This window comes from Carettochelys insculpta, chromosome 2 (genome assembly GCF_033958435.1).
Source record: "Carettochelys insculpta isolate YL-2023 chromosome 2, ASM3395843v1, whole genome shotgun sequence".
Taxonomy (NCBI): Eukaryota; Metazoa; Chordata; order Testudines; family Carettochelyidae; genus Carettochelys; species Carettochelys insculpta.
In genome coordinates, this window is record NC_134138.1 from 121,327,054 (window position 1) to 121,350,191 (window position 23,138).

At 43.7% G+C, this 23,138-nt stretch overlaps 1 protein-coding gene across 8 annotated transcripts in view; it reads right to left on the minus strand.

The window, feature by feature from the left end:
• Positions 1-23,138, minus strand: part of ATXN1 (ataxin 1) — a 321,463-nt gene that overhangs the window by 25,860 nt on the left and 272,465 nt on the right. For 7 of the 8 annotated variants that reach the window (XM_074987648.1, XM_074987645.1, XM_074987643.1 and 4 more), the window contains one exon: positions 2,823-4,863. In XM_074987648.1, the coding sequence (XP_074843749.1) occupies positions 2,823-4,703 (1,881 nt within the window). In that variant the 5' untranslated portion in view covers positions 4,704-4,863. Of the gene's footprint in view, positions 1-2,822; positions 4,864-17,584; positions 17,649-23,138 lie in introns of all 8 variants that reach the window. The other variant, XM_074987642.1, reaches the window with a different exon arrangement.

A 23,138-nucleotide genomic window follows, 5' to 3' on the forward strand; every position in this document is an offset into this window, starting at 1 on the left:
GAAGAGATGTGATGGCTCTAAGCCTACACACTGCATTATTACTACTAGGGATTTGAAGGCTGTAAATTAAAACAATTCTGTGGATCCTTCATATATGTCTTAAACTGACACTATTAATATAAAAGTATATGCAATAAAAACAATGTACTCACCTCTTTACTTTGGATACTGACAATACCATAAGCCCAAATTCTCAAAACGGCGTATCTGTGTGCGTAAATTGGAACACAATGGCACACCTAATTTGCATGCTCAGTTACCTGAGTGATGGATCATATACAGAAACCTGATTGTACACAGGCAATTATGGATGCATAAATCTTGGTATGTTAAAAACAAAAGAATTTTAGAGCGCTCATTTACTCCTCAGCGTTGATATTGTTTGCTTTCCTTCTACAGCTCTCTCGTTTTGGAAAGCAATACTTGATCAGTTGGTTTCTAGTCCACTTCTTTCTGTCATGTGTGAATCAAAGCCACCATTGTGAAATATACAGATTAAAAATTAAAATCAAAGCTAAACCATTTGCACTGAGATTTGGGGTTTTTTTCTTCCAAAAATATGGCAAATACTTCTATCAACTAAATTGCAATCTAATTCATCTGATTTATTCTCCTGTTCATCAATTCATAATCTGAGTTATTTGGCTACTGCTCAGCATCAAATTAGTTATGACCACTGAATTCTAGGTCCAAAAGGCCCTTTGCAAAGTTGCAATTTCCCGCTTTACAGTGCAAGTCAGAGTGAAGTGAGGTGCAGAAGTGAGGGTAGCCTACACACTGGTATCATTTTTTTAAGCTTCCCTTGAACACCCAGTGTCAGAGCTAGGCACAGTTAAACCAGTCATAACCAAAATCTGAATGGCACTCTGTGAAGAGTTTCCATGCCTTCAACATGTGAGCGGCAGCATTTCAAGAGAGCTCTAAGTTTAAGGCCATGGAAATTCTCAGCCTTGTGCCTCTGTACCACTCCAAGCCAGTTTTTCATTTGAGATGGAACAGTGCTGGAGCCTTGGGAAGGAAGCAGGATTCAAAACTAAAACTCATCTGTCAGAATGAAAGGCATATCCTCTTTTGAGGTTTAAACTGAGTAATTTTGCGTATTCTTAACACCAGTATGATGGCTCAGATTTGATCCTTTCTTTGGGTCTTCCAGTTATAAAGCACAATGCGGCTCATTCCCAATACAGTAAACCCTCAAAATGCGCGATTGTGAGTTGAAAACTCGTTTTAATGCAAGTTAAGCGCAACTTAAAATCCTGCTTCCCTTGGCCCTGGCTCAATCCCCACCCCCACCCCTGTACTCATGTGGCCCCGATTCAACCCCTCTGTGGCTTTGGCTCACCATCGATGTGTGGCTCTGGTTCAACCTGCCCCCCGCATTCCCCAGTTCAACTCCCCACAGCTCTGGCTCACCACCCATGCTTGGCTCTGGCTCTGGCTCACCACCCCGTGCCTGGCTCTGGCTCCAGCTCACCAACCCCCCACATGGTTCTGGCTCAACCTCCCAGCTGTGGTTCAAACCGCCCCGCATACGGCTCGGCTCAACCCCCCCTCCCCGCCTCCCCCTCTGTCCTAACCCACCCCAGTCTTAACCCCCTTACCCCGCTCCCATGGCCCCAACCCACTGCCAGGCTTAACCCTCCCCACCTGCCCCCCAACCCCAGGACTTACCTTTGAAAAGAAGCTCCAGATGCTCCTGCTGCTTCCCCGGCAGCAGAACATGCATTCCGCCGGAAAAAAAAGCCGCCTCCTGACTTACACGAAATTTGAGTAACAGAACCCTGACATAACTCAACGGACTAGTGTATGATCACTGCCTACCAGGACAGTGCAATCTTAGTGACTAGAGGCTCCAGAGACCTGGCTGCTATTCCTGGATTTGGCACTAACCTGCTCTGTCACCTTGGACAAATCCCTTCTGTTACGCTGTTTCCCCTCCCATCTTTTGCCTGTTGTATCTATTTAGATTGCAAACTATTCAGGCATGGGACCCGTCTCTTGCTATGTACATTGCAGCTCTGATGTTGGTTGGGACCACCTGGCACTACCGAAAAGAAAGAAGTAGCAGCAGTAATGCCCACAGATTTGCACTATGACCTGGCTTGTGGAGCTAATAATTTGAAACAAGAACACAAATCATTTCTTCTCCCAGACACAGTCAAACCACACAATAATTCTACTCTTTCCCCAGCATTACTCTGGTGTAACACCACTGCCTTAAACTGAGGGTATGTCTACATTATGCAGAAAATCAGCCTGGTCACGGTCCATCTTCTAGGTTCAATTTTGCACACTTGGTACAGATGCACAAAAATTGAGCTATCTGGGGTCGTCAGTCAACCCTTGTATGCCTCCCTATTGTGAGTAGCAAGGGAGAGAAACAGAAGAGTTTCCCCCACCGATCTCCTTCTGTGAGGACGGTCAGGTTAGTCAACTGTAGGTAAGTAAGTCAGTTCTAGCTGTGCAATTACCATAGCTAGAATTGCATATCTGCAATCTACTTTGATGGCTAGGGTAGACCTGGCCTGAGTTTAAATTGGCAATAAGAGGAGAATCAGGTCCCACAGACTCCCCAAACAAGATCTACCATTACATAAACTGGGCCTGATTTACATCTGGTACAACTCTCCTGGCTCTATCGGAACCATGGAAAGGATAACTCTGGGCCAGTGAGAGCTCTAATGTGGTGTGTGCTGTTAGAGGTGCCAGATGGAAAACTAAGAGTACAACTCCCTCTTGCAAGGTGTCATAAGGCAAGTTGCTTCCAGGAAGATAAAAGTGGTAATTTTCCACCGATACCAACATGTTGCAATGCTCATTACCTGTGCTCGATGCTCTCCAACTGCAAATTGTATCACAGCAATGCCTGGGTTATGGCTGTCTTCAATCCTCTCCACTGTACTGGAGTCTATTTTCAGGTCATTGCTTATCTCTGCACTCTGTATAAAGTCTTCTGTTTTTAAGTCCTCTACTTTCTTCAGCTCCCCATTGGCCAACTGAATGATTGACCCTTTCATGAAGTAAGGAGGCAGTGTAGGAGGAGCTGCCGTCGGAGAAGCTATGGACTGCACCACTGGGAGGTGGATCTGGGCCTGCACCACGGCTGCTTGGTAGGCTGGCTGAGTTGCTAGCGACTCAGCGTTAAAATTTTCACTCTTAGGAATGGCGGTAGTGACAAATGTATGAGGCACTGCAGCAAACTGGGGAGATGAAGTGACTATAGCAGGTGCTACGCCCGATGAGTCAACGTCTGCATTGCCAACTGGTATAAGCAGGGGCTGGGTGCCAGGGATCACCAGGTGCTGTGGCAGGTTTCCAGGGTAACCGATCGCTTGCTGCTGACTGCTCAGATAGCCAATTACTGGTGGCTGGGTCCCGGCGTAGAAAGCTGTGGCAGGCAGCCCGACAGGGAGTTGCTCTGAGGCGCTGTGGGTGGTCTGAATGACAGTGTGGGGAGAGAGAGTGGCGACTGCTTTCACCCCCTCGTGGCCCATAGTCTGTTGTGGAGAAAGAGTGTAGGACCTGTGGGCTGGCTTTCCTAAATGCAGGTTTCCCTTGTCGTTGAGGACTGAGGGAGGAGTTTCTCTGTTGGTGGTCTGCTGTACCTCCATATCCGTCATAGGTGTGCCACTGTTTGGTACAACCATCACAGAGGCCCGGACACCTGAGGAATCCTGTGCACCGTACTCTGCAGGATTCGAGTGCACCACCACATGTCTGGTCTCGTAATGATGGGGAGCCGGTTTATTGCCCGCTTTGCCTAGACTCATGTCTCCAGAGAGTGAGAGGCCGTACCGCCGGCTTTTCTCAATCTCCCCATTCAATATTTCCTTCGCCTGCATGGCCTGCAGCCTGCTGCTCTCGGCTTTCTTGGTTGGCTCCCTTGTGACAAAGTGGCCCCCGGAGTCTGAGTACTGCACCACCACTTGGGAGGAGGGGCCGAGGGCGAGCGCGTGCGGAATTCCCGTTGGGTGGGGATGCAAATGGACGGGGATGGTCGGAGGAGAGACGTTTCTGACTGCGCTCTGGGGAGAACTGGAAATGTGGACATACTGGTTTTGCTGGGTCGGTGGAGGAGACCCTGCTGCAATCAATCCAGGTGTCCTGACGAGGTGCTGCTCAACTTTGTGCCCCTGCTGACTTAGGTTGCTCATGCTGGCCAGCAAAGTGGAATAAGCCTCCAGCTGGGAACGCTGGGATGGAGTGGTCACAACAGCAGTGGCAGAGGCTGCCGCACACGTTGCGGAATTGGCTGTCGGGGAAATCAACTGGGAGGGGATAAATCCGGTGTATGGTCCACTGTACTGGGGCCCAACGAACTGGAAAGTGTGCTGCAGGGGCGTGTACTGCACCGGGGATGCAGGTGTCCCTGACTGTGAGAGTGCGGGCGAGTACACTGGGGGAAGTGTTGTTGAGGCTGGAACGGACCTGGGAGCACTGGGCGGGGAATAGTCCATTCCTGTAGATGGTACTTTGTGTAAACCCTGTTGTAAACCAATCTCCACAGAACTCCCTCCAGGCCTGTGCCTTGCACCCATGCTGCTCTGGGTGCTGGGCGTATTGGAGAGCCATGTTAAGTTATCCGCACGGTGGTTTTCGTTTGGCAGGACCACTGGCTTCACCTCAGATGGCAGACTGGTGGTGGGGATTTCTCGCTTTTTGGGTGGCAGACATTCATTGCTCCTCTCTTGGTTGGATTTCATCTTTTGCCGTCCCCCTTCCACTGTTCTTGCTTTACTGTCTGGTTGGTTCTGATTTCAGTCTGATAAATGGAAAGTCACATTTGATTTCTGAAAGGGATCCAGTGACTTCATGAGGAATCATCTCCCTGTGAGCACAATCCTCCAGCAGCTGCTCTGGAGTCTGGAATGAGCAAAGGGAAAAAAAGGGAAATCAAAATATTAGCACTGGGGGGGGCGAAAAAAATCTCTTCAAAATTAAGACCAGACCTTTTGTGTTGCTTGCATTCCAAGCATCCGTTTATTGCTAATACTGTAAAGGCAGCTAAACACTGGACGTATCAGTTAACACATCATGAAAATTATTAAGACATTAGACAAATCAAAACTCAAAGTACATAACTTTCAGCAGTGAACAGTGGTAACTTATTTCATAACATCTGGAGACTCCTTTTGTCCTTCCTTTGTGCAAAAGCCTTGTGTTTTCAAATTATGTATTTCATTTTCCTTCTCTCTCATCCCCCCCCTTCCCCCCCACGAACGACTGTATGATCCTGTCACCGCATTATCTCATGCACAACTGAACACGGAGAGCCCAAGAACACACATGGAAAATATTTATATTAACAAGTAGCTGTTAGCAGGGCATAAGGAAGGTGCACGACTTCTGAATGCTTATGCCCCTGAGTCACCAACAATGACTTCATTTCTCTTCGGTCCGCACAGCGAATACAGCAGTTACCGTTTTTCTCTCCCCTCATGTCACCACCGCTCATTACAATGAGACACAAGTGCCCTTCATCTACTAGTCTGGCAATAAACCTGAGCCAAGCCATTTATTTACAGCGGTAGCATAAAGCTATGCTTGGGGCCAGACTTTTCATAAGGTTTCTGGTGCTTTTTGACCCTCTCTGCGATTGGCCACTCACAGGAAAGTGACCATGTAGATCTCCACTCTGGAAAATGATTGGTTGCTGCATATCTGCCTACACAGGTTAAACTGTACCTACGCGTTTAAAACTGTACACCATGATGATGACCTGAGACATAGCTCCTACTGGATCATATTCCCTTGTTTCTTAGCAACCAATGAACTATGAGACACAGCTGCTGCCTGTAACAAACAGATTTCCACTAGCGCAGGGGCAGAGCATTTACAAAGTCAATGGGAACTGCTCTCTAACAAGAAGCAGATTAAGTATTCTTTCTAGGAGGCCACAGCTTGAGTGGGGATTTCATAGCCAAGAAGCAGAGCCGCAAAGTTCAGAGCAAAATTCGAGTCTGAATGTTCCTGTAATTCAGAGATACTTGAGTTTGCCCCTGTCTGGTAAGTGAGAACAGAGGCCACCAGCAAAACTGGAAACATGAACTTCACCAAAGGGGCAGGGTGTGAGGTTCTGATTTGACCCCAGCTTAAGAACAAGGGAACAGGAACCTAAAGTCTCCTGATTTAATATGGGAGTTAAGCAAAGTGCTATCCCTGATATATATTGGTGAGGTACTCGAGTTAGTCTGTATCTTCAAAAACAACAAGAAGTCCTGTGGCACCTTATAAACTAACAGTTAGTTTGGAGCATAAGCTTTTGTGGGCAAAGACCCGCTTCATCAGAGGCATGAGTGGGGGGTTCCAGAGAAGGGTTTAAATATAGGCTTCTGATATAGTGAACAAAGGTCTCTCTAATTCTTTCTGGATTTATGGCTTCTTACAACAATCTGAATCCCACCTATCTCCTTCTTTTTTTCTATGACTGCAGAAGTGTTAATGGACCATCCTGCCTTGACTGGTCCCATACAATATGCGCTGGTTACTTATGCTTAACAATCTGTTCCACTCTTGGCTGTGAGCATTGGAATTCCTTTCCTAGACCAGAAGAAGAGCTCTGTGTGGCTTTCGCCAACAAAAGTAGGTCCAATAAAAGAGATTACCTCACCCATCTTGATTCTATCAGGAAATTAATGTCACACCAGTTTAGCCCCTTACATTTTTTAAAGTTACAGTGTTTTCACCCAGATATCCTAACTCCTGCTTCTGCCTTGTTTCATAACTAAAAACTTCACAGAAAATGAAACTCAAATGAAACTCTTTTCACGCCCTTTCAGCCACTGCTTGTCATCTGTTCTGCCTTTTTTTTTTTTTTTTGAAGATATGCGAGGTGGGCGTTCAGAAATCTTATGCCTCACACCCAGACCTTTTAACAAGAATAGCATTTCTTACAAGAGATACACAAAGTCAGAAGATTGGTTAGTGGAAAGAGAGGCTATAAAAGACATTACATGAGAACACCATGCATCAGTAATAATAGTTTTCCTGTCTTACAGCAAATGATGTTCCTTTTCTATCCTGTACTTTTATTGCTTTGGTTCTAGTACAAAACATGGAATAATCTTGCTCTATGCCAGTTGCATGATGTTTTGGAGACATGGCACACAGAACAAACCTTGCTTTAAGGCCATCACTGGATTTATGGCCCCAAATTTGAGCTGCCTTCAAGATATTATAATCTTACGGTGGGGGAAAAATCTTTAAGAATTCAGTGGTCTGGAGCAGTCTCCTTCTTAAGTTAATTATTCTATTTCTGAAAATGTTATACATAGAAAATAAAAACCCCAGCACCATTAGTTGCATAACCCCTACATAAATACTCTCTATTGTGCTTCTCCATTGCTGTTTTTATCGCAGTAATTAGTGCTAGATAGAATTAAGCTGGCATTGGCAGGTGGACAAGTTATTTGTAGGTTTTAGAGCCCTTTAACAAAAGCAGCTATATTAGCTTGAGTTCTATGCCAAACCCAAGCAGAAATACTGCTGTGAGGGACAGCATGGTCTCTAGTGCTTACACCCGGGGACAAAAAACAGGCCTCCTGGGTTTTATTCCAGTCTGAGTGCTGACACTAACTTGTTGGCAGATTGTAGATGACTCACTTACAAATTCTCTCTCTCTATTTGTCCATCTGTAAAACAGGCATAATAGAACAGTCCCAAGAGGCTTTGTTTATTCTTGAAAGCTCTTTAAATGCTCTTTAAGACTCCGAGCCGTTTTCCTACGTAAGTGCCAAGTATGATGACGAGGAGGACAGGCAGAAAAGGACAAAATGTGAAGGCCACAAATGGCTTCTAAGCAGTGTTCCCTGAAAGCTGAACTCTTGGGCAGCCGCCCAGGGGAGATTCAGGTGCTGCCCAGCAGAGCGCCCACAAAGGACAGCATGTGTTTCTATGGAAGTGCCCATCTGCACATGCCTTGGTGCGCATAACCTTTACTCTACCCTTGGATGGAAAAAATGAGAGGGAACACTGGCTTTAAGTGACTAAATTAAAGAATATGCAAAGCTGAAAAAATAATGGCTTGAGAGTGCCCTTTCAGAGACAGTTCCATGCACAATACCATTTGATATGCCCAGTGATAAGGACTTTCCTGAGAGCCAGAGAAATCTGTTACTACTCTGACTCAGTAGGAATTTTAGCTAGACAAGGACAGGGATGAATCAACAGCCCCTTTATTTGTACCGTTGTTATCGTTATGCATAACAGTTGCTCAGTCTGCTTTGGCAACAGCTAAAATTATTCTATTACCTTGGACTTACAGATTTTTATTTTTAAGTTTAACTAAAAATAAAAGCACCCTGCTACATTTGCGCAGTCACTGTTAGTTAACTTTAGCTCACTGTGGTGTTCTATCCTGGGCATCAAACTTTGGCACATAAAGTAAAAGCTCTCTCACTGACTCTGGAAGCAGCATTTAGGCACTGGGATGGAACCTGCCTTACACATCCATTTGTATTGCTTCCTTTCTTACAGCCAGCTCATACGCACTTGGGTAGTTGACAGAATTGACCTATCCTTTGATCTGTTCTTGAGATGGGCCTGAACCCAACCCCAGCTCCGAACACAGCTGAATTAAAGGTAAAGTTTGAATTCAAATCTGAAACTGACAACTGGCACTTACTTGTATAACAGGCTAAAGCAAAACTTGGGGTAAAAATATACTCCAGTTTGGGGAAGCTTGTATGCAGAGGAGAAGTGGTTGAAGGTTTTGTGTCTAACAGGCCAAACCAAAGCCCAGATCTAGATATTCCAGAACTTTGAGGAAGTTTGGCTTCAGATATGCTACCTTGAATCTGATGTAGACAGAGCTACACAAACCTCAGTGTAGTTTCACTTTGCAGGATGCTGTGAAGAGATTTCATTCTGCTTCCACCGACACAGTTCTGTACACGCAAGTTTTGAGCTTCAGTAAACCCCTGAAGCTCAAAGTGAAATTCAATCAAATTATCAACAGCTTTTGCAATGAATTTATGCAAAAGTATGGATTTCTGATTACAAGGGTAAAAAATATGAAAGAGCTCTAGGTCATGTAAAATATCCAGAACTCTTAGCAAACCTTTGTGAACAACCTAGTGTTGAGTTTTAAAAAGCATCTGAAACCTGATGAATTTCGCATGGTTTCATGGTTCTTGCAAATATTGTACGTGACTCTGCTCTTAAACAGTGGGAACAAAACGGCTTCCCATAATGTCTAGTTCTTGAGAATAGAGGACAAACACGCTAACAGACAAAGATCAAAATATTAACAGAAAGGAGATTTCAAATGAAGTGTAAGTGTTTGTCAAAATTCTCACCAAAATACTATATTAAAAATCCTTCAAAGTTACTCTAACGCTGACTGTATAGACAAGTGACAGGATCCTTGGAAAGACTGGGCACCCCTTGAAGCAAAAAAATCAGTCCTCTTTTACTGAAGTGCTTGGAATTGTAAGCTTTGGCCTAATATTTTAAGTACAATTTCAATTACAGTCATGAGGACAGAATGCGGACTATTCAGCAAAGTGAAGGGGGCGGGGTGTGATCCAGAGCAAAAGGACCACAGAAAGAAATGAGGCAGAGGATGAAGTTACTTCATTCTTCGCTTGCTGCCCCTGGAGCCACGTTCCCATCCTGCTTTCATCTGTGGTGGGGCTTTGCTTAACGTCTATTATTTGCACTTTTATTTTGCTGGACTCTAAGTCATTCCTGGCTCCTAGATTTCTGCTTCTCCTTGAATATGAAAGTCTTCAATCACAATTTACAGGATGTGTAAAACAGCAGCAAATACTGGATGATTGTAACTCCCACCATGCCTGCGTGTGTGGTACATACGTGTGTGTGTGTGTGTATGCTGAAGAGGTAAAGGGGACAGAGGAGACTGGAAACAACAGCTGCAGTCTGATATTCCTGGCAGCTAGTACACATGGAATGTTGCTGAAGTATCTGGGTAGCCAGTGATTGCTGGCGGCCTGCCCACGCTCAAATTCCTGGAAAGGCTCAAGTTGGAGGCGTCCCCATTTAGGTGCATGTGGGTCCCAGATGGATTGTTCAAGTAGGACTCAGAATATGCACTCTCATGATAAATTGTGAGCTGGCTCTGCAAAGGCCCCAACACATTCAACTACCAGAATACTATTTACATAGTTATTTTTCTAATGAATTGAAAACTCATGTAAAGAACCTGACTGATATGTCCGGAGACTGAAATCCCATCTAGATCCATAGAGCAAGTTTACCCAGGGCAATAACAGCAATGCAATCTTCCCTGAATGCCTTGACAATACGCCTTATCCCTGACACCAGGGTGGTGTATTCCACGGTGGGAGTTCAGCCTCTGAAGGGGGAGTTCAGACTCCATAAGCTAGATCTTTAAGTGTTTTAGGTGTTCAAGGACGCAGACACATGCAGCTCTCATTAGGAATTAGGCCCCCTGGCACATTTGAAAATCCCACTAGATTCCTACCTGCATCTTTAGGTATCTAATTGCCTTTACAAATGTGGCTCCACGTCCAGTTAACTCCAGGTCCTTCTGCTGGGTAACAGCAAGACAGAGGACTAAAGCCGCAAGTTCATTTCACACAGGCTGCAGTCAGTCATCAGATGGGAACAACTTTCCGTCATCAACCTAAGCTGTATTCAGCCTCCGAGAGAGGAAAGGCCTTCAAGACCCCTGCCCCGGTAATATATGCCATAACTAGTTTTTAGTATTTCATTCTCCCATTCAAGCCATGACTGGCCATTTCACTCACCTATCTACTCAATACACAATGCACTGCTTGCCGCTAGTTACCATGCTCTGTCAGCCAAGTGCACGGCTGATTCCACTTAATGAAAGAGCACACTGAAAAGACAGGACCCCCACCCCTCAAATCAATGTGTGGCATAACTTTGTCATGGTATGCTGCACACCGCCCTATAAAATTAAGTATACACCCCATTGTTGGTCTGCAACAGCTAGGAGACAAGCAAGGCTTGAGCCAGTAATGTAGTGGGTGCTCTCAACGCCCACTTAGGACAACCGGAGAAGAGAGAAGTTAGCCACTCTCCTCAGAAGCTCAACATCTGTATGTGTGGGCCTGGGTAGATCAGAAGATGACCAAGTTGTGGACAATTTTGCAGCTATGTTCTGATTCTCAGATCTATATGCCAGCTCTCCCCAAACTCTATGCAATGACATCTGCCAGCTACATATTCCTAGTTTTAACTAGCACAGATTTCATTCGCCTTACTATGTGTAGCTTAGTACCAATTAACTACAGCGATGTACGTTTATGGTCCAGTCCTACCAATTTCACAGTTCTCTGGCAGACTTCCCAGGAGCAACAGCTGCACTGATCCATTAACAAGAAACATAAAAACCACACTGATAAAATTTGAAAATCTCTTCCCAGAACTAACAGATTCCCAATCAACACCGTATTTGTGTGAAATTGTCCACCACAGCGTTGGCACTGAGCACATTTCTGAGAACTTACCATAGCAAATTGATATCATTTTTGCTGAGTGAGCAACCATTTTTCCTCTCAGATCAGATATCCTGTGCTCAATTTGAAAAGCAAACGATATAAGCAAACGTGAAGCAGCAGAGCATTAGATGCGAGCAAACCAATAGCTCAACAAAGCTTCAATATTTTATGATGTGTGTGTGTGGGCATGTCCCAGCATGGGGTCAGAGATGGGATTAGCTGATGATTTAGGGAAAGTGATCTCCAAAGGTTGGGACTGGCCGTATACTCAAAACACTGACACATTTACATATGTGTGTCACAAAAACAGATTATTTAGAAAACGATTTTAATGCAAGGAAGAAGGTTACAGGCTAACTGTCTGCGCCTGGTGCCTAAAGGCTAAATTTGTTGAGACAAAGGTGAGATCTTTATTTCCTAAGCAGGGCACATTTCTCCTCTGGCCATGTTCCATTACAATTACTTTAGTTACGTAGACTTAATTATTTTGCATGATGGATATTGATGAGCTGCACAAGAGTGGCAGCTACTCACTGTACTATTATTAACCTGCGGCATTATGATTACTTTAGAGGTAGATTTATTTTCAAAAGTTTGCAGACTCCCCACATCATTTTATTTAGGCATTACCATATAACCCTGTGTCTCCGTGCACAAGGAAAACATGCTATCCCTCCCTCCAGAGCCAGAATAATCACGGAATGAGTTTTGGGGACAGCAACAGAAAAACACAGCTATCTGTGCAAAGCTTTAGATATGCAGCCACATGTCTTTTGCAAAGTAATCTGATGCTGTCATTTTCCAATATTATTAGCATGGCTTCTTAGCAGCATATTCTCTGAGACCTTACTTGTGCATGTCTCACGTCAAAGCGCTTAACAAACAACCACACCCTTTCTAGAAAGTTTTGCATTTAGTTACTTTGGAGCAAATCTTGTTTTCTCTACACAGAGGATGAGTAAGCAAGTCATGAAGGGAACAGGGTCTCTCCAGCTATGTCTAACCTATACCGTATGTCAGAATAAAGTACATCACTCCGTGAAATGAATAAATCATACACCCTCACACCCTGCTCTCAGAGTTGTAAATTATTCTAACAGAGCTTCTGCTGTTGGTGGGGTTGTGGGTTGAGAGTACAGTTCTCTTCCACGGGCTTACAATAGCTACCCAGGAGAGCTTACAGTGGTGCAGCTGTATCAGTGCCATGTAGCCATGCCTTCCCAAAGCTTTGGAGCCATGCCCTAGGAACTGCAGCAGATTAAGGACAGTAAAACGCTGGACTTCCTATGTTCCCCTCTCCACTTCAAAGGCACCACTCTCACTGGAGTCCCCAGAAATTCCTTGCAAATTCCTAGAACCACCAAGACCAGGCACTCGTGGAGTCAAGCCCTGGTGAAAACAGGAGGTTGGCTTGAAACTCATGAGATTTTTTTAAGTGCACATTTTAGGTCTTTTTTTTTAAGCCTTCATGTTTGAACCTTGAGGCTTCTCATGCTCCTATTCTGCCCTGCAACCATTAGGGCTAAAAGGTTACTTCTCCATGTGAATGAAAGCTGAGATATCCATGTAATCATCTGACTCCAGGAGCTGGGGCTTTAAAGCCCACCACCACCAAATATTGCAAAACTTGTCATGAAAGTGGAAAGTTGGTGAAACTGAGAAAAGGGGGGTGGTGCCCAACCGTGGGAGTGGATGGACTCCAGGACTCTCCAATCCTGTGGAAAATGAAGGAGCACAATCGCTTACACAGTAGAAGCCTTAAAGTAAGCTTTTTTGCGTACAACAAGAAGTCTTGTGGCACCTTATAGACTAACGGATATTTTGGAGTATAAGCTTTTGTGGGCAGAAACCTGCTTCATCTGATGAATCTGATGAAGCGGGTCTCTGCCCACGAAAGCTTATGGTCCAAAATATCTGTTAGTCTATAAGGTGCCACAAGACTTCTTGTTGTTCTCAAAGCTACAGACTAACACTGCTACCCCTCTGATTTTTTGGAGTATCAACTGCATTTAACTAGGATTTCTACCACAACCAGTGTTCCCTCCAATTTTTTCCATCCATGGGCAGAATAAATTTTACATGCACCAAGCCATGTGAATATGTGAACAACATGTGGGTGCTCTGCCAGTCAGCAGGGTGGCACCTGAATCTCTCCGAGGAGGCTGCCCAAGTGCTCAGCTTACAGTGAACACTTACCACAACCTCTAAGACAGCAATGGGCAACCAACATTAGGGAGTCAGCTGCATGAATGGAAGGCCTGTGTCTCAGTGGGTTGCATGGGCAACCTGTGGCCCACAGAACAACTGGTATTCCACCTTTGGCTTGTGCATCCCTGTCTGCCTCCCTCCTCACGGCACCTCTAGTGCACTGGGGCACTGGGTCCTGCACGTCGTATTCCTCCTCCCCCTCTGAACTTGCAGAGCACCACAAATCCCCTGAGTCACGCTTCGTCCCCGCTGCTCCTCCCACCGCCTGCCCAGAGCTTGAAGAGCTGATTCACAATGCCTCAGAAGTGCTGGGAAGGAGGGGGAGGGGGAGGAAATGTGAGGCTCCAGTGAGCGAGAGGTGTGGGGAGAGAGGGACCATTGGGGATACATAGGCCAAAGGGGAACCCCAGTAGGCCACCCATGACTGCTCTAGGAATAACTGTAACCCAAAGAACAACTGGATAACTAAACGTATGGTTTTCCATTGTATTGGCATCTGCATAGCAAATAGAAAATAGAGACTGTACATCCACTAATTCTCTTAGGATAAGCACTGAGAAGAACAAAGCTTCAATTTTGGATCCAACTTTAAGTGCATTTGAGTCTGGAGTTTTAGTTCTGGCTCATTGTGAGTTATAAGCTGTTGCTCTTTGAACTAAATCTGCTATGAATTTTGTCACTATTTTATCATATTTAAAGCACAATTCTTGTGTTTTTGATTTTGCAGACCTTACAGAGACCCAAAAAACCTTACTCTTGTTCTTACTGAATTTAGCTGTCAAATCCCAATTAACCCAGGTGGGAGCAAGGTTGGCCCCAAATGGGCCCAATTCTTCACTATGCATTAATGCATGTAAGTCTTTCCTGGACAGAAAGGTAGCTTTCCGCACCCACTTTGCTCCTCTAAAAATAGCCAAAAAAGATGCAATGCAGCAGAGAGTCAGGCCTGTACAGGTCTAAAAGCTACAGTCTTCCGATAACTCCTTATGCTTAAATGACAACCGTTCAGGGATGTATGCAGGGGTTGGAGTTCAGGGCTGCATGTCCAATGATGAGACACATTAATATCACAACCTAAACCAGCCTTGCACAAATGACATGGGTGATTATGCCTCATGATGATGTGGGGTAACCACCTCTGTGGAGGATTTTTATAAGCAGCTCCCAGTAGATGGGTTTCATAGTGCCGCATCGTTGCGCCAACAAAATTTACAACTGACTACAAAGGGGCTACACTCATTTAGTTTTTAGTAAATTTGACTCATTACATGAAACACAAGCAAAAGCTGGGCCACGGGGAATCCCTTCTGTCCTGAAAGGTATTTGTCTTAGCGAGTGCAAAGCACTGGGGCTCAAGGCGTTGTCAATGGCTGAGTTTGTTCTACAGTTCATTCCAGAACCCTCTGTATAAATATGTCCTGGATGGGATCTTACCATCAGCTGTTCTACAGGCTGCCTTCCTTCTACTCCCAAATCTGAAGCTTCTGTTGTAAAATTATTGTCAGGTCAGTAGTGAATTATTTAGCCCATCTCTATTATTGTGTACTTCCGCGTGTGTGGGTTTTATGAAACTCTCCTTTAACACATCTGGTAGTGGCCAATGCCAGAGGCAGGATGCTAGATTTGATGGACCAATGGGCTGATGTAGCATGACAAATCCCCTGCTCCTGTGATTCTAAACCAACCCTCCTGGAGCTTTTTAGCAGCTGAAATGAATGGATAGAGTTCATTTATGAACATGTATAAATAGCTGAAATGACTTTATTGATGCTTTTCACTAAACTAAAACTTACCCAGCTAACAATGGAAGCTGCCCAAATGATTTTCCATTGAAAATTTCACATACATGACTACAACTGTAGCAACAACCTTTCTCCATCCATCATAACATGAAGCAGAAACTGTCATGCCTTTTACATATGTCATGTGAATTTCATTCCATGTGCTGTTCATGAACGTGATCATTAACGTCTCTCTTTTTTTAAAACCCTTGCCCAGATGGAATAACAAACTGTAAAAACGTATAAATGGGAATCGTGGGCATTTGGCACCTCTGAACATCAGGCTATTAGCACATTGCATAAAGCAACCAATTTGGAGCTGCTAGTTTATACACAACAGCAGATGTTTTTCAAAAGAAAAATGGGCTTTTCTAAATCAGCTGGGATCTGGGCTGCCTTAAGATACGGTCTCGGGGGAGGTTTTCCAAGGCACAACAAGAAGTTAGATGTCCGTGACTTCTGATGGGAGATGAGCACCCATGTGCCCTCTAACATCCTTGAAACCCTCCTTCAATGTTTATCAATGAATAAACTGTCATTGAGCAATCTTGCTTACCTTGGTGTAAGGTAAGGCTCAGTTAATTAGACCTTATTTAGTTAATTTTGTACAGGACTAAATGAGTGCAAACAATTCACCAGAATGCATGCAAAACTTCCCAGTGCTGGGTCAAAGGCTCTTGATTATTTAGGCCCTGATTCAGCGAAGCACTTACGCACACATTAAGACTGAAGCACGCTGACATAATCTCTAGCCATGTGCTCCAATATAAGCATGCACGGGCATGATCTGCTGTATCAGGGCCCCGATAGTTGTTACTGGCAAAAAATTTAAATGCTGCCAACTCTGCACAGCCCCCAGTACACACATCTGGGCAGTGGTGACCCAAAATTCTCCCCACCCTCTCTTTTTATTGAATGAGTCAGTTAAGATTGGGTGTGCCCTACAGAAACATCTCATTAACCCTCTTCAAATCCTGGCCACCCACAGAGTGGTGTGATTACAGAGTCAGCTATGTTCTGAGGTGTGTGTGTGTCTAACTGAAGGACTGTTTCCTATGCCTGCCCTAAAATGCTTAGCTTGGCTCTGCTACCAATGCCCCCAGACAAAATGATCAGCTTGCTGCTATTCCTGACTCATACTTTGCAGGGAGCTTCCCCTATCATGGCCAGTATTATAGGCTGTTAAAAGGGTGGGCCAAATTTATCATCAGTGGAACTTCACTGCCACCCACACAGGTAGGGTGAAATTGTTGCCCAACTGTTTTATCTGAACAGAAGATAAGAAAAATCAATTAAAACAAAATACAATGTGGGTTGATGTGCACCCTCTGCAGTGACAGACTCCTCTTGTGATCACATGAAGCATTCCAACCAATATTACAAATAATCAGAGTCCCTCTTGAATGATGGACGTTTGCAAATGAATATGTCATGTTAACACACAGTGCCAGGAATCTACTTTTAATGGCACCACTAAAAATACACACCAGCAAGGGCTACCAGAACGAATTGACTTTCTACGCAATCAAAACATTCTGGGGAAGATGGAAACAGCTTTTCTTCAAAATGAAAAATGGTTGTTCTACCAAGACCAGTGAAGACAGAAAAATCAGAGAAATCTAGCAAAGATAAAGACTTTAAAAAAAAAAAAAAAAAAAAAAAAAGGAAAATGGACTTTTTAAAATTAAATAAAATTAAACATATATATTTTGCACTGAGCAAACAAACCAGCTAGTCACAGCCTGGAAAACTGACTGGGCCCTTCGTCAAACGAGGTAAGTGACAAGCTCGTTTTCTCACCACTGTGACCACCTCTGGGAGAGTATCTGACCCATTTGCAACATGAATCCAAAGGCATTAAGACAAGTCGCTTGCAAACGCCAGTGGAATGGACAAAGCGATGCCTAGCTACCTGCAGCTGGTTTCAACTGAAAAGCCAAGTAATTATTGCAGCCCTCTCCTGTGGCTCATATGGAGAGCAGCATGGAGCTGTAAAGCATTATGCAAGTTTAGTGTGCTGCCAGATCTCCTAGAGCACTCAGCAGCCAAGTCGCTCCCTCCCACCATTGGCTCAGCTTCATTAACTTAATCAGGTATTCATTCATTCATTCACTCATTCATTCATTCAGAAAAGAAAATTACACTAACCTTGGCAGATAGCCAGTGCCATGTATGCAAGGAGTGCACTAACATCAGTCGCATCAACCTGAGCCTAAAGAGATAAAAGCGGGTAACTGAACATTTGCCACTCTTCAATGTGAATTTAGTTTTGCATGGGGCTTTTTCACACACATGCTTTTGCTGCAGCTTACTGTGAGTACTGAGGGCCTGCATGCTCTGATGTGAATGGCTGCTAGCTGAGGAGATGAGGGAATGAGGAGCAACCCCTCAAGTCGAAGCAGCCAGCAAGCAGCAGAGAGTAGGGCTGCCCACTCCAGCCCTGCAGGACCAGAGGAGTGAACTAATGAATTCATAGCCCATTACAGCTGGGCTAGAATACCCATTCACTTGGTTTGCTGGGAGTCTCTTTCTCTCTCTGCCATGCCACATGTGTGGAATAATTTAAAGGCTATAGCTAACACTAAAGAGCAGGGAAAAGGAAGTAACAACTCAAGAAGTATTAAAAGGATTCGGTAATAAAACTCTCGTCTGATCCGGCCTCTGTAAACACGCAAGACACTTCCACAGGTCTGCGATGCTCAAGCTTCAAACAAGAATCCCTTTAATCACACAATTCCTGCACTTTATTTAAACAGTATTTGCAGGTGAGTCTGCAAAGGACATTATTTCTGCCCTGCAATTGTCAGACAGAAAAGCTGGTTCACAAATATTCTCCAACAGAAAAACTGCATGAGCTTTATGTACCCGTGCTCACTGATGAAAGCAGTAATAAAACATGGCTAACAAAACAGTGGAACATTTTAGCTGCTACAGACTGCACCCAACTCCTAAAGAACACGACTACCAGGAAAGCAATCTGATTTTGTTTTTTTTTAAATGGATTTTTAAGAAAGACTATAAAATGCACTGCTTAAAAGCCACTCCCTGAGTTCTTAGGAATATATATGTTGAAGTATATGTAATACCAGGCAAGTCTCTGACAATTCCAGAGTTCTCAGAAATTTCCCTCCCATGCAGACTGACTCCTCAGTTAAAGCTTGCTTCAATTACTGAAACACACAGGACTAGCCTGCACTAGAAGAGCTTCAGCAGCACAGCTGCGCTGCTGTACCATGTCTGGTGAAGATGCTCTACAAGAGCTCTCTCCTGTAGTCATAATAAACCACCTCCTCAGAAGGCCAGAGCTGTCTTGGCAGAAGCAGCTCTCCCACTGATGCAGTACTATCTACACTGCTGCTTATGCTGGCATAAATTATGCTTCTCTGTGTGTGCATACGCACGCCATATTCACACCGCCTAGTAACAGAAGTTATACTGACATAACCAGTAATGTGTATGAGCCCTTTAAACAGTGGGTTTTCCCTGCTCTTCTGTCAGTCTTCTCCAAATAAATACAGCTCTAGGCTTCAGGCCTCTTTCACCTATTTACCCACCTGGCCGTCCATCCCAACCAGCAACCCCAGCCTCTTCCTAAGATAAAATCCACCAGCCTCTACTCCAGTTTCATCTAGCACTACTAATTTGATCTTTGTCCCTCCAGTTCAACCAATTATCTTTCCATTCTCTAAGGTGAGCATACTCTCTTACATTAGTTGCTCTGATTTTTCTTAACTATCCCTGTACTACTGAGATTCTGTTCTGTGCGACACCCTTCTCTTCTGTGAAACGCCTTGGTATATTCAGTGTCTCTAGTGGAGCACCTGTGTGGCACAACGAGAGGCTGTACTGTTTTTAGAGAGATCTTCAGGAAAAGGATTATGATAGAAAGAAAAAGCTGTTGGGGATGAGTTTAGAGAGGGAAAGAAGCATATAAAAGTATTTTTTTAATGCAGTGTTGTTGAAACTACATTGTTCCCAGGATCTGAGAGAGCCAAATGGGTGAGGTAATTCTTCTATTGGGCAGATCTTTGTCCAATGAAAGATATTACCTCACTTGCCTCGTCTCTCTTTTTAATTTTGTATTTCAGTCAAATTTAACTTCACTAGAGGCTCTGGTTTGATTCAGATAATTGATACGGATATGATTTGCACAGTTCAGGATTTTTTAATGAATCATTTCAACTCTCCTTGATAAAGACTCACTGAAGAAATGGAAGGCTTAACGATAGAAAGCAAAAGAATGAGAATGTGATATTTCAACATCTGGAAATGAGATCTGTATGCCTGAGCCATGCTGCCAACTCACAGCATATTCCTCTAATGTGTCAAGTAAATTTTCCCCTCTCCATTTTTGGAAGCCCCAGTTCTGTCCTTTGCTATCTCTCTTGGGATTCACCTAATCCCTGAAAGAAAAACTAACATGCCTGTTGGAGAAGCAGAATCATGTCTCAAGCACACTTTGAATCACATAAACTGTACAAGCAGTCATTTATAGCTATATATATATATATTGTACCTAATAAAGCACTGTATATACAGCGTAAAGATTAAGCATATCAATGATGTCAATGTCTATGGGCTAAACTGCAGCACCAAGTGACAAATGGCATCTATTGTACATTTCTGTCCACCTTGCCTGTGTTCTAATCACTGTTTTTCCCTCTTCATTAAACAATGGACCTACCCTGTCCTTGGTCTTCCTCTTGTTTCTAATATATTTGTAGAATGTCTTCCTGTTACCCTTTATGTCTCTATCTAGACTAAGCTCATTTTGTGACTTTGCATTTCTAATTTTCCCCCTACATACTTGTGTTATTTGTTCATATTCATTCTTTGTAATGTGACTGCATCTCATGTTGGCAATCACTACATTACAAAAAAAAAAAACGATTTGTACACCTCGTCACCCCAAGAAGAAAGAAAGGAGGATGTGATACTCCTGAGCCTCTGTTCATGACTCTCAGGCTGAGAAACCTGAACCTCTAATTTACATAAGTATACCATAAGAAAACTGAGAACCTTCCTATACACCAAAGAATCTTACATACAGTCCTTAACATAGTAACTCTCAACATATGACCAAACCTGTTCAAAAGTCTAAGCTCAATAACAAGAACCTATAAACTGTGACTCAAATGTGTCACTCAGGTCATGTAGCCTGCCTAGAACACATAGCAGAGATCACCTGCTACGACCCATGGTCTCCTACTCAATAACAGTTGTACAATATACACCTAAAATGCTAGCTGAACTGCAATGACCTCAGACCTTTTAGGCGTACAGTGAAGGACTCTAAAGAACGCTCCAACACCTATAAGTCTGGGTTTGCCTTCTCATGCAACATTTTTCTTTTATGAAAACATGTCCAAATGTGAAGAGGCAGCCAAATTAGCATTGGGGCCACCACCACCAGCAGCGTTCTACAAACAAGGCGTTGAACAAATCAATAGAGATGAGATCCCACTCACATCAAAATCACAAAGACATGGACAACATCTGTTAAAAGACACAGACAGACCAGGATGTGGGGAATTGTCCCTGGGTAACCAAGGCTCAAAGTTTGGCTGGTCTGACAAGAAATTATGTTTTATCTAATTCTGGGGCTTTTTCTAGTAAACAAAATACTATCGCTTCTGTGGCTAGACTGCAATCACTCCTCTACACTCTACTTGTTTGGTTCTGTTCTATTCTAATGTTTCTCATTTTTATTCTCATGATTACATGTTTGACCTTCTTGGTCTTATATGTTTACTTTTGTCCCCACTTAAATATAAATTTAAGTGCCACTGTCACCAACAGCCTAGGGCAGATTCAGAACTGAGCCAATGTAAGAATTAATGTGAAATTCAAGAACAATCGTAAAATCTAAAGAAAGGGTATTATGGTACCACCCGTCTGATATGAAATACATAGCTGATCATACAGAACAGGATTAATATAATCTGTTTCTATATGGCTCATTGTGACGGTCCATAAATATGCTTTGTTCCTGGTCTCCCTTCAATCCAACAGGGTTGGCTGAAGAGTTATTATTATGCCTAAAGCCATCCAGCATACCAGGTTAGAGCCATTTGGTTTTTATTTGCTCAAACTGGAGTATGACACATTAATCCGTAAGTATTGGAACCACAAGTGAACTGCACAAAATCATGCACAAGTGAAGATAAACGACATTTCAAAATTGACCCATTATCTACGCTGTTTCTATAAGCATGTATGAAAAGTTTAAATTGTAAATAATTAGGAAGGTGCTTCCTTCGCTGTTTGAAATTCAGAAAGGACACTTACTTGTAACTGCATTAATGTGTTGTTTCTTTTTTTCTCACTGACTTTCAGGCTCATGAAATGTTTTGGTCTGACAGCACTGTAGACTAAAGTCCTCTACTTATCTACAGAATAGACACACCGTAGGCAACAGCGCCAACCTTCCTTATCTCACTAATTTGCTTTGCCCTCCTTTTGAAGCTGTCATGTAAAGGGTTAAGCACAGGGCTAGTAGGCTCTGTGCTGGCCAGCAGCCAGGTGAGTCAATGGGACAAGAGAGAGGGATTTTTGAATTGAAATAGTTACTTGCTGGGAGTCTTTGGCTATGTCTACCCTAGCCCCAAACTTCGAAATGGCCATTTGCATGGCCATTTCGAAGTTTACAAATGAAGCGCTGAAATACATATTCAGCGCCTCATTAGCATGCGGGCGGCCACGGCACTTCAAAATCGACACAGCTCGTCCCGATGGGGCTCCTTTTCGAAAGGACCCCACCTACTTCGAAGTCCCCTTATTCCTATGAGCAGATGGGAATAAGGGGACTTCGAAGTAGGTGGGGTCCTTTCGAAAAGGAGCCCCATCGGGACGAGCTGCGCAGCAGTGAGCCATGTCGATTTTGAAGTGCCGCGGCCGTCCGCATGCTAATGAGGTGCTGAATATGTATTTCAGCGCTTCATTAGTAAACTTCGAAATGGCCATTTGCATGGCCATTTTGAAGTTTGGGGCTAGTGTAGACACGGCCTTTGTGTGGCAGGAGGGGGAAGAGAGGGGGAGAAAGAGAGATGTTTTAAGTCTGAACTAGCCTTGGAGGATTTCAGTAAATATCCAGGCTTCATGAGAAAGCTGGGCATACAGATATGTAAGTAGAAAGGAAATGTTTGGTCAGACACAATCAGGTTATTTTTTATTTTGAGTTTGGTGGCTGATGTATGCCACTGCACACTGTAACTTTTCTACTGAATGCCAAAGAAGTAATTTTCTGTGCTTTAATCTACCTTTTTTAGTTGCTCTCTAACACCTAGAAACCAAGTATACTTTATCACATATATCTTTTGTTTTGTTAATAAATCACCTTTTTAAAGGTAATGATTTCATTTCTGTGTCCCAGAGAAAGGTCTGTGTGTATGCATGCCTAAGGCTGAAAGGTCAGCTATCAGAGACTGCAGTTTAGTTTAGTTTCCTTTTTTGTTTCGTTTTTTCTTTTCTCTCTTTGTTTTCATGCTCTCTCCTAAAGGAGAGTTACGACCTTAGATCTACCCCACAGGGACACATCCCAAGCACATCTTCCTGGGTTTTAAATAAGGCTTTTCTCATTTGGGTGGTGGCAGCTACCTCCCAGGGTCAGGAAATCTGTGACCTTGGAAAGCTTTTAGGCATAAATCCATACATATTTTTAAGGTCTCTTGGGAGCCCTCACCTTCTGCACTCAGCATGTCAC